General features: G+C 41.2%; 1 protein-coding gene across 1 annotated transcript; it reads right to left on the bottom strand.

Annotated features, from left to right (window-relative positions):
- Positions 1 to 9609: 9609 nt before the first annotated feature.
- Positions 9610 to 10545, bottom strand: LOC129339112 (olfactory receptor 5V1-like). The gene has a single exon (XM_054993716.1). The coding sequence runs from the start codon at positions 10543 to 10545 to the stop codon at positions 9610 to 9612; it is 936 nt and encodes a 311-aa protein (XP_054849691.1).
- Positions 10546 to 11625: the final 1080 nt, after the last annotated feature.

The raw sequence follows: 11625 nt of genomic DNA, 5'->3' as shown, positions 1-11625 counted from the left end.
AATGTCTGAAGCCATTTAGGGTCTCCTTTATTTTTAACAGCTACTCCCCAACGCTGCTGTATAGCTGCAGGGAACTTGAATTGGGTCTGGGGAACCAGATGTGATTGCTTGGAAGGAACTCTCTGGATAAATTAAAAAGTTTTTTGTGTGGCAAGGTTGTAGAATCTTCTTTGGCTTGCTTTATTAACACATCAAGCAAGGTCTCTAGCTAAGGAGGAACTGTCAAACAGAAGGACAGGGAGAACTCTTTCTCACTATTGTCCATCCTCCACCTCCATTCCCCTTCCCTTGTATGTCTTCTCTTTTTAATTTGTTGGATCACGTAGTGAGGTATCTTTCTTTATCAGCTCTAGAAGTTTCTCCAGTGCAACATCCTTATAACGGGATGCAGCATATTGTAATGAGATGCTTTAGAAAAGTAAAGATATTCACATACAATGAATCCTATTTATCTTGGGAGAAGAGCTTATATTGGAGCTTATATTTTTTTAGAAGGTGTCAAGCAATGCCTGAAAGTTCCATATCTGTGGCCATTGTTCTAGATCTATATCATGCCCCAGATTTTGTGCCCACTTTGTCCTGCAGTCTTTTATTTCTTCATCTTCCCTTTTCAATTGCATTAGATATAAATAGAATTTCTTAATTATTTTTTCATTTGTCTCCAATAGCAATTTATCAAAGGGGGGCTTTTCCAAACAGAATCCTTGTCGTTTGTCTTTGGCAAATCTGGATTCAATTTGTGCTCTTTGCCACCAGTCCATCTGTATATCTTGTATATCTTGTTCTTTTAATTCCTCTATTGAGTTTAGCTTTCCATCTTTCCCTAGTAGTTGCTCATATCTATATATTTTCTCCCAGTTTAGTGGGTAAATGCTTCCACTGGTGACACCCATTTTGGAATTATTTTGTAAATCTGCGGTTTTAATTTATCCCACACTAACATTAAAGACTTTCTTATTACATGAGCTTTGAAGTACTTATGTACCTCATCTTTCTGATACCAGAGGAATGCATGCCACCCCAATTTAAGATCATGCCCTTCTAACTTTAAAAGCCTTATATTCTGAATTAAGATCCATTCTTGAATCCATACCAGTACACAGGCTTCGTAGTGCGTTTCCCAGTCTGGCAAGGCACATCCCGCTTTCTCTTTTAATTCCTGTAACACTTTAAATCTTCTAGGTCTTTTGCCTTGCCATATAAATTTTGAAGTTATTCTATTTAATTCTTGAAAATCGCTTTTTTCTGTATGATTGGTATGGTCTGGAATAAAAACATGAACCTTGGCAATATATTCATTTTGATTGTGGCTATATACCCCAACAGTGATATATGCATATCTTTCCACTTATTTAAGTCCTCCACAACTGCTTTAATTAATTTTTGGTAATTGTCCTCCCTCAGTGAACTAGCTCTATTGGTTATATAAATTCCTAGGTATTTCACTCTTTTTTCCCATTGGAATCCAGACTTCTCTGTTAATTCTTTAATTTGTGCTTTTGTCATATTTTTGGTGATTATCTTTGTTTTTTGCTGATTGACCATTCCTGCCATTTCCCCAAACTTTTTATTTTCAATATCAAACAGTCAATGTGTTCTATTGGTTCTTCCAAAATACATACTAGGTCATCAGCAAAAGCTTGTAAGTTATATTCTTCACCTTTTGTTACTATTCCTTTTATCTCTTTATCTTTTCTAATTATTTAGGACTTCCAGATACAAAAGGAATAGGAGTGGCGATAATGAGCATCCTTGCCTCGGTCCTTTTTCTATTTTGATGGATTCTGTCAAATCTCCATTCAAACTTATTTTCGCCCATTGTTCTGTATATATCGCTCAAATCATATTAAAAAAATTTCTCCACAATTCATCTGTTTTATTTGTTCTAACATAAATTGCCAGTTAATGTTGTCAAATGCCTTCTCTGCATCCAGAAATATCAAGGCCATTTATTTTTCTGGGTGTGCTTCATAATATTCTAAAATATCTATAGCCATTCTAACATTGTTCCTCAACTGCCCTTTTGGTAAAAAAACCTGTCTGATCTTGATGTATTACCTGATTCAATATCCTTTTCAGTCTGGATGCTAAAATAGTGGCAAATATTTTATAGTCCACATTCAATAGTGAAATAGGTCTAACATTTTTCACCTCTTTGTGGTTCACCACCTCATGTGTTTTTCAAGTGCTTCAAGGGAATGTGACTGTCCAAGGTGGGGTCTGGAAATCTCCCAGAAGAACAACTGATTCCCAGATGACAGAGATCAGTTTCCCTGGAGAAAATGGCTGTTTTTGAGGGTGGCCTCTGGGGCTTTATACCCTGTTGAGGGCTCCACTCCCAAATTGTCAGGAATTTCCCAGTCTGGAGCTGGCAACCCAAAGAAGAGTCCTTATTGTTTTGTTCAAGGGACTTAAATATTCCACATAGGGTGTTCAGAGAAACAATACAAAGTGGTTTCTCTGAGGCCTTTTTTTAAAAAAAGGAAATCCATTCTGAAATCCATTTCTGAATTTTCTTCCCCATTGTAAAGGAATGCTGCTCTGAGACAGTATTGCTTGTGTCATTCCCAAAGTATCTCAAATCTGTTTTAGCTTTAGTAGCAGCATCCAAACACATTGTCTGAGAGTTTCACAAGAATGTGTTCAAATGTTTGACTTTGCTTGAGAGAGAGCCATCAGGAGAAAGTGAAAAGTTTGGCAGTCACAAGATGAGAGAAAATTTGGAGGGTTGCCTCAACTTGGGTAGATTTGTCAAATGTGTTCCCATTGACTTGCCACCTCAACAGAAGCATATGCCGTATAAGTATTAAAAGGTGAGTGCTTCCTTGTTGAGGGTCAAGTGATGGGGAAATGTCACCTTTCTCTTTAGTGTAGCAGGTTTTAGTTTGCTCCCCTTCAGAAATTATATCATCCAGAACTTTTCATAACAGAATGATTGTGTATGTCAGTCCAGGGGAGTATGCAATAATAGTTAGAATACTGGACTGGGAAGGCCCAGGTTCAGATCCTAACTGTGCCATGAAGCTTAGCAGCCTGGGGTAGTCGCTGTCTCAGCATAGCCAACCTCACAGGGTTGTTGTGAGGAGAAATTGAAGAGGGACTCTTTTTTAGTTTCTTGGGGGAAATGTAGATAAAAATATTTGTTTATTTGTGGCTTCCAATGTCATTCTCTTCTCCATTATTATCGTCACCCATGCATGGTTATCTTTTATAAAATGTGTTGGATCCAGCAATCTTTCGCTCTAAATCTTCTCTTTATTACAACCTTCATCCCATTAGGTTTTTGTCTATATAGATCCCCTGGTGCCTAGGATATCCTTTTTTGGTGGCTAAAGGGAAACCCCTCCAGATGGCTGGATCCAAATCTATTCTGTTTACAGGTGTCCATGGATCTTTGGGAAAGAAAAAAGGATGAAATTCTAGCTTTTCTCAAAAGTGCCAAGATATTCCCGGAAAGTCCCATTCTAACTGGAGCACTCTCTGTTATTCAATAAGAAAGTGCTGCTGTTTAGAATGGGGCTTTTGGGGAGAAAACACCAGCCAATATTTTGAGAAAGTTTGAGAGGAAGTTCCTGTTCAGAGAGAAATTTGTTCCAGAACTGACCCCAAACAATTGCAAGACAATGGATAAGCACTCCTTTTGAGATCGACGTTTCCTGAAGAAAATATGTTCTGAAATGGAAAGGTAACTAGATTCTCCACACGTTTCCAGGCAATAACGCCCAAACAAGCCTTCACTCTCCGTACTACAAATGGGAAAGTGCACTTGTATGGGTGCTATTTCCTGTGATGAAAAACACAAGGAAACCTTCTTTTGGGACAGAGATAGCAAATGTCAGAAAGGTGCTTCCTTCCCTTGATCTTTAGTGAGATGATGGGTTGGATCCAAGCAGCATTTTCACTTAATCTCTTCCTTCAGTCCCCATCCCACATGGCTTTTGTCCATGTAGGTCCCATGATCCCCTCTGCCCTGCCACCTCAACTGAGGCACATGCGCCATGTATTTGCAAACGGTGCGTGCTAAGGTTGAGGCCTGGGTTCTGAGGAATGTCTTCATCATCTTTCTCCACTAAAGGAAGTGAGGGGACTGTCCTAGGGGGGTTCCTCCTCATGCAGGGTCAAATCTTTAGTGCACAATGATTTTTGCTGGGGAGAAAACCTAGGGCAAGCATTTCTATCTGCAGAGCAGAAGTTTCTGCATCAGTAGAAAGATGGGACATGAAACTTTTTTCTCTCTCCAGAATGCCAAGAATTGCCCTAAAGGCCCACTCTAACTGCAGCACTCTCTGGTACTTATTGAGATAGTGCTTTGTGGTTAGGGTGGGGTTGTTCAGGACAATACACATCTCTGCGTCTCAAGAGGAGAAGCCTACAAGAAGCAAAATGGTTCTTGAACACCTTGTGCTTGACTTGTTTTGGGATTTTTATTTACTTAGATATATTTATACCCCACTTTTCTCCCCAAGAGGGACTCAAAGCAGTTTACAGCATCATTCTCCACTTTTCAATGTTATCCTCACAACCTCCTGTAAGGTAGGTAAGACTGAGATGGTGTGACTGACCCAAGGTCACCCAGTGAGCTTCCATGGCAGAGTGGGGCTTTGAAGCTGGTTTACCCAGATCCTAGTCCAAACTCTCCAGCCACTAAGCTGAACTGCCTCTATTCCTAGATCTGTCCCAAGAGTAATTGCTACATTTGGGTCCTCAGTTCATTGGCAATATATAACTTCTGAAATATATTGGATTCTCCTGGACATTTCAAACAGATGGCAAATGCCTTATAACTGTTGTTTTTTCTGTTCTTTGATGTGTGATCTGCTTTTTCAGGAAACCCCCTTCCAGCACCAAGAAGACCACAATGGGAGTTGTCAGACTGTGAGGACAGTTTCAAAGGCTACATTCGCCAGACCTGCCCCATCGTTTCTGGCTTCTGAGCATCTAAATCAAGACATTCTGTGGATTCCACCAAGAAAATATTGTTTGAATGTTGTTGCTTGTGGCAAGCTACCCAGGAGGTGGAAAAAGACTCTTCTTTGGTCTACCTTGACTGTCTTCAGACTGAATGGCAAATTCTCACATGGTGAAGCCAAGCTGATGAAGTAAAATTGGCCCTTTCTACCCATTACATGGGTTGATTTCCCTCTCTACTGGAAAATGTATCACATAACTGAACTGGGATTGGATCGTATTACCCCTGTGTTGAAAGATCTGCACTGCCTGCCCATTGTTTCCAATTCAAAGTACCAGTTCCAACCTTCAAGGCCCTAAATGGCTTGAGGCTGGGGTAGTTGAAGGCCTGCTCCTGTCCATACTGTCCAGCCTCCCAGAGAACATGTTCTTCCCAAGTCCTGCTCTCTGTCTCTGCCTACAGAGGTGAGTTGGGTGGCAACCAGAGACAGGGCATTTTCAGTCATTGCACCTCGCCTTAGAAATGCCCTCTCCCTTGAGGTTCCACCTGGTGCCTACCATGCAGTCTTTTAGGTACAAGACGAGATTTTTTTTAACCCAGGATTTTAACGAAGGGGGTTTCACTTTTGAGCTGTTTTAGGGTCTGCTTCTGATTTGAAGTCTGTTTTATGAATGTTTTTAGGATGTTCGTTGCTGTTTTAATTTAATTTAATTTTAATTTAACATATAACTTAATTTTAATTTAATTTAACTTAGTTTAATTTAATTTTAATTTAATTTAATGTATTAATTTTTTTGACTGTCCTCCCCACAAGCAGGCTCAGGGTGGCTCACAACATTATAATAACAATACAATAAAATTCAAAAGATGAAAAAATAAAAATAGATAATCACCAATACAAAAGTTAAAACCAACATATCCAAGATGTGGCTTTCAGTTTTAAGTCCCCGGATGTTTTTAAAGGAATTATTTTGGTAATTCATGATAGCTTTTAAATGACTTTCAGGTATTGTTTTTACTTGTAAGCGATTTCAAGTAGGAGGTGGCATATAAATTCCACAAACAAATGGGTTCTATATAGCTTATTTTGCTGTATTGTGGGCTCAGGTTACAGCTTGATTCTCACATGTCACTTAAAAAGCACGGTTCCATCCCTCTTCCATTGTCCCTCTCCGTTCCATTGTTCCCTAGGTGCTTATACGGTACCAGAATTGTGAATAACAATAATATACTGCTTATATACCACCTTTCTAGACAGATTAGTGCCCCACCCAGAGCATTGAACAAGTTAGTGTTGTTATTATCCCCACAATACAGCTGGGGAGCAGGGGCTGAGAGGAGTGGCTTACCCAAGGCCATCTACTGAGCTCATGGCAGTGGGATTTGCATCAGTAGGTTGCTGATTCACAGCTGAACCACTTAACCACTGTGCTACAGCAACTCCAGTTTTGTGGCATTGTGTGTGTGATTTCTATCGATTCAATTTTTATTCCCCACTTCCTTCAAGGAGCTCAGGGTGGTAATATGCTTCTCTCCCTCCTTAGTATTTTATCCTCACAACAACCTTGTAAGGTAGTTTAAACCCTGTAAGGTCGTGTTGGCCTTGGGTCATCCAATGAGCTTCATAGCAGAGTGGGAATTTCCCACATCTCCCCAATCACAGCATATCAGATTATTTGATTTCTAGGAATTTTTCTGTTTCCATATTAAATTGCATTTTTGTAAACTGTATTTTTGGTTTTGTAAGATACTTGCTGAGAAGAAAAATGAAATGGAACAAATTAATACGTGAACAATGGCTCTCAGTTTGACCTTAATTTGTTGGTGACTTAGGAGTAGCAACTGCAGGTTTTCAGTTTTTTGATACAGGTAGTCAAAATACTCCTTGCTTTCCTCCATCTCTGATCCAAAATGACCAAATCAAAGACCAATTCCTTGGACATTCAATGACAGAATAAAGGTTTCTGTATTTCAGGTAAAAGTGAACCAGACAGAGACTGGGAGTGGCTCTGCCACTACAGGAAATCATTGCTCCTTTTTACAGGTTTATATAAATCATCTATTTTACTTCTCCAAATCATTCATAGTTAAATAGTCCACTCCAACTCTGACTGACTGTTTTACTTTTTTGACAAGAGCTTGTTTTCATCTCTGTTCTATGTTTAAATGTAAAGCATCTGTGTTTTGGTGTCTTTGTAATACATCCCCTCCCTCTCACACGCACCTACACACTGAAAGTCAGAGCAAAGGTCCGTAAGTCAATGTTGTCTACTCTGATTAGTGCCAGCCCTCCGGGGTGCTGGGTGGAGGTCTTTTGCATCAGCTACTTGCTGTCTGATCCTTTTAACTGGAAATCATAGGAACTGAACCTGGGACCACCTGCATTCAAAGCTAATTCTTTCCACTACTGTTGTTTGTAACTTGTGTATATGTGCCCATTGACTGTATCACTGCAAGCATATGACAAAACGGAGCTCTGGCCCACAGAAACTTGTAAAGGGCTGTACACAACGAAGAACCCCAAAAAGTGTGAAAAGGAAAATATTTCATTAATAGTATTGGATCCTGGGGCATTTCTTCTATAGGGGGATCCAGAAAATCACACAATACTCAGTAAATAGTGTGGTGAGTGGTGGGGCAGGGGGGAAATACACACACCTCAAAATAATAAAATGACACTAAAAATACATTGCAAAGTGCACAAAGGAGCTGTGTTGTTAACAGCATGATACTTCTGTTCATCCATAAGGCACCTCAAGAATCTTTCTTGTTTTAGATCGGAGAGGGATTTTGTGTCAAAGCCTTAGATGAAAAAACCTCTGATCCAGGCTAGCCTAGATGAGAGACCACCATGGAAGTCTAGGGTTGCTACACAGAAGCAGGGGGTGGCAAACTACCTCCATTTGTCTTCTGTACGGGATTGTCATTAGTCAGCTGCAACTTGACAGCACTTTCCACAGCCAGTTCTTGGGAGGCCCTAAGATGCAATCCTAAAAACACTCTCCTTGGAGTAAGCCCCACTGGACCAACTGGGATTAACTGAGTAGACCTTCTTAGGGTTGCTCTCTATGTATATTTTGGCAAGTGTTTTGAAAGAGATAAGGCCAGATTACACTTATGGGGAGGATCATATGCATTTATAACTGTGCCCAACTATTCGCATCTATGTGTGTGTTTAAAAAAACAGCTCGTTAGTGAGGGGAAATAAAACTGTCGTCCCCCCACCCCACTCCTGCTGACCTTACCGTATTCTGTTGCTTTAAGGGGCAGAGTCTATTATTGTATTTGTTTAATGGAATTGTTTGTCAATTAACACAAATCTGTGAAGATGTTTCCAAAGGTCGAAAAGCAAGGAGACAGCAAAGACTTGAGATCAAATGGGCTTGGGTTACAGGAGGGTAGATTTCAGATGAACATTAGGGGAACAATTTGATAATGGGATCATTAACCTAAGGCTTCAAGCAGTGTCTGGGCAGCCATGTGTTGGGAATTCTGTAGATTTCGATTCTTGCACTGAGCAGGGGGTCAAACTCAAGACTAGGGCTGTGGGTCCCCAACCTTTTCAAGCCTGTGACCATTATTGGAATTTTAAGAACAAGTAGTGGGCACCACCTCAAAATGGCTGCCAGGAGGGGGCTCAGCTAATTATAAAATAGCTGCTGTGAGGAAGGAGCAGGGTTGCCAACCTCCAGGTGGTATCTGGAGTTCCCTTGGCATTCCAACTGATCTCCACACTACAGAGGGAGTTCGAGCCTTGGAGATCAGACTGCATGGCATCACATCACTGCTGAATTACTTATTTCCCCAAACTCCACCCTCTCAAATTTCCCAAGACAGAGATGGCAACCCTAGGCCAGGGCCAATCAGACTGTTGGAGGTTCCAAACCAAGTGTCCTTCTACAATGGAAAGAGCAGTTTCCAAAGAGATAGTCCCAGCGCACACAAAAAGGATGCCTCCTGGGCTAATCTTCCTCCTGTTCCAGTGATGGAGATGGAGGAACGCCAGGATGCTTTGGGAAGACGGACATTGACAGGGCACCAGGAACCACATCAGTGGGCACCGCTCTGGGAATAACCGGACTAGGAGTTTGGACCTCGAAGAACCTTTCCAGCTCTAGGGGTACTTAACAGCAAAATTGGAATCTTAACGTTCAATACAGTTCAATCACAGCAACTTCAGGAACGATATGAATGGTTGTTTAAATAGTACTGTATTGATTTAATAGGATTTCATTGTTTTATTGAATATTGAGCCACCTCAATGGAGTACAAGTATATTAAGTAATAATTGTAAATATATAAACAGAAGAAACTGAAAGAACCAAAACAGCAGAACCATACACAAGGCATCATCTTCCCTTTTTTGCATCCTTTATTTCTGTGTAAAAAATAGGACCTCTACCCTACATGTGAGTAATTTTAGGTAGATCCTGCCATTATGTGCCATTTGACCCTTAGATTTCAGCAAAAACAAACAAGCACGGAGGATTGTCAGCTTGAAGGCCCACTCGATAAAATAACTTAAGAGGAAGGGAACAGATGACCATATATGCAGAGCTTTAGGGATTGGGAAACAAGCCAAAAAACTCACAGTGTGAAGACATTGGTAGTGTATTTGAGGTCCTTTGCATATGTCAGTTAAAAGCTTGCAAGCATATTCTCAAGCACTGAGCATCTAGGAATTTGGCCAGTTATTGGGGCTACAGGGACAGAGCCTTTTGGGGGCTGAGCACTCGCTTGAGAGCCTCCTTCATTTCTTTGTTCCTCAAGCAGTAGATGATGGGGTTCAACATTGGGGTCACCACATTGTAAAGCACAGAAGCCAGAGTGTCTATATAAGCAGGGTGGTTTGAAGTGGGCCGGTTATAATTAAACATGCAGGTGGTGTAGAACAAGGTAACCACAGTGAGGTGAGAAGCACAGGTGGAGAACGCTTTGCGGCGGCCCTGGGATGTTCGGATCCTTAAGACTGCTGCAACAATATGGATGTAGGAAACTACAATACAGAGGAAAGGGCTGACACCAAGAAGCATCGTTACCGCCAGCAATGTGATTTGGTTGGGGAAAGTGTCCGCACAAGACAGCTTGAGCAACTGGGGGACATCACAGAACAAATGGTCCAGCTTGCGAGAGGCACAGAAGGGCAGGAGAGAGGTCATGGCTGTGTGCAGGACTGAGTTGAGGAGGCCACAGGCCCATGAGGCCACCACTAGCTGGGCACATAAAGTTCGGTTCATGAAGAGGGTGTATGTGAGGGGATGGCAGATGGCGACGTATCGGTCATAGGCCATCACAGCCAGCAAGAGGCACTCAACTCCCACAAAGGCCACAAGGAAGTACAACTGGGCCAGGCAGCCCTGGAAGGAAATCGCCTTGGACTCAATCAGCAAGTTTTTCAGCACGTGGGGTACAGTGACTGAGGTGTAGCACATGTCCAGGAATGAGAGATGCCGAATGAAATAGTACATGGGTGTATGGAGGCTGGAATCCAGAAAAGCCGTGGCCAGGATGAGGCCATTTCCAAGCAAGGTGGTGATGTACATGGTCAGGAACACAAGGAAGAACAACAACTGGGGTTCAGGGAAATGGGAAAAACCCACAAAGACAAATCCTCTGAATGCCGTTTGATTTCCCATCTGCTCCCACAAGGATCACATCTTGCATCTAAAATACGGAAGAGAGCTAGAAGAAAACAAAGAGAACAATTTTGTAATGGCTTCACTCTGCTGAACAGGCCATTCAGCAGAAGTGCCACTTCCTCTTTTTCTTGGTGGGGAGAACGTTCACAGGATGGGGAAAGTGGCTGCCTTTTAAAATGCATCCCTGGAGATTAGATACCTGATGCTGAAAGTATGCTGTTAACCAAAGAGTTTAAAAAGCTATAATTTGTTTTCATGAATATATTTCTGAAAGGTCTGTTGACTGTATAATAAAGGTGATGATGAAACAGGACTATTTCTGCAACTGAATCTGGTACTTATCTGATGATATTTTGGATTTTTCTCCCCTTCCCTACCTGCATTTATTTTTCATGTGATGATACTTGGGTTATATCAGCCAGCTTTTCTGCTAAATCTTGCCTGGTTTCTCTTTTTATTATGGCTCCATCCCACATAGTTTTCCTCTATGCAGGTCCCATAATTCCCAGCATAGACTGTTTGCTGGTCAAAGGGGATTTCTTCCCCATTTTTTACCCATGGAAGAGCTGGTTAGATCCAACCTACTGGTATAGAAATCAACATACAATTCTCCAGCATACGCATAATAAGTGATATGAATTTAATCTATCAAAAAACAATGCAAATGAATAATGTCTTGCAGGGATTCTGAGGAAGGAAATCACATAGCATTTCAACCACGTCTTCTTCCAGAAGTCATTATGAGTAGTAGTAATATGAATGCTTTATCTTAGTCATCATTACAACAACTCTGTAAACTTGGTGACCGTAGTTATTCCCATATAAATAGGAAGATGTTTGGGAGAGACTGAGCCAATGGTGGCTCGCCCAAGCCATAGGCAGCGCAGTCCACTCCTAGGCAGCTTTAGTCTAAGCTAAGTTCCTTTATTTCAATGGGTTTAGACTGGAATACCTCTGCATGGGATTGCCCATTTTAAAAAAGGGCATGTTTGTCTGAAAGTCAGTCACACTTGGTTTAGTGGGCATTTCTTCCAAGTATATGTAGATAGGATTTTCTTCTTCACTTCTTCAACTAGC

The sequence above is a fragment of the Eublepharis macularius genome, chromosome 12 (genome assembly GCF_028583425.1).
Source record: "Eublepharis macularius isolate TG4126 chromosome 12, MPM_Emac_v1.0, whole genome shotgun sequence".
Classification (NCBI taxonomy): Eukaryota; Metazoa; Chordata; class Lepidosauria; order Squamata; family Eublepharidae; genus Eublepharis; species Eublepharis macularius.
This window is presented reverse-complemented; position numbering and strand designations above follow the sequence as displayed.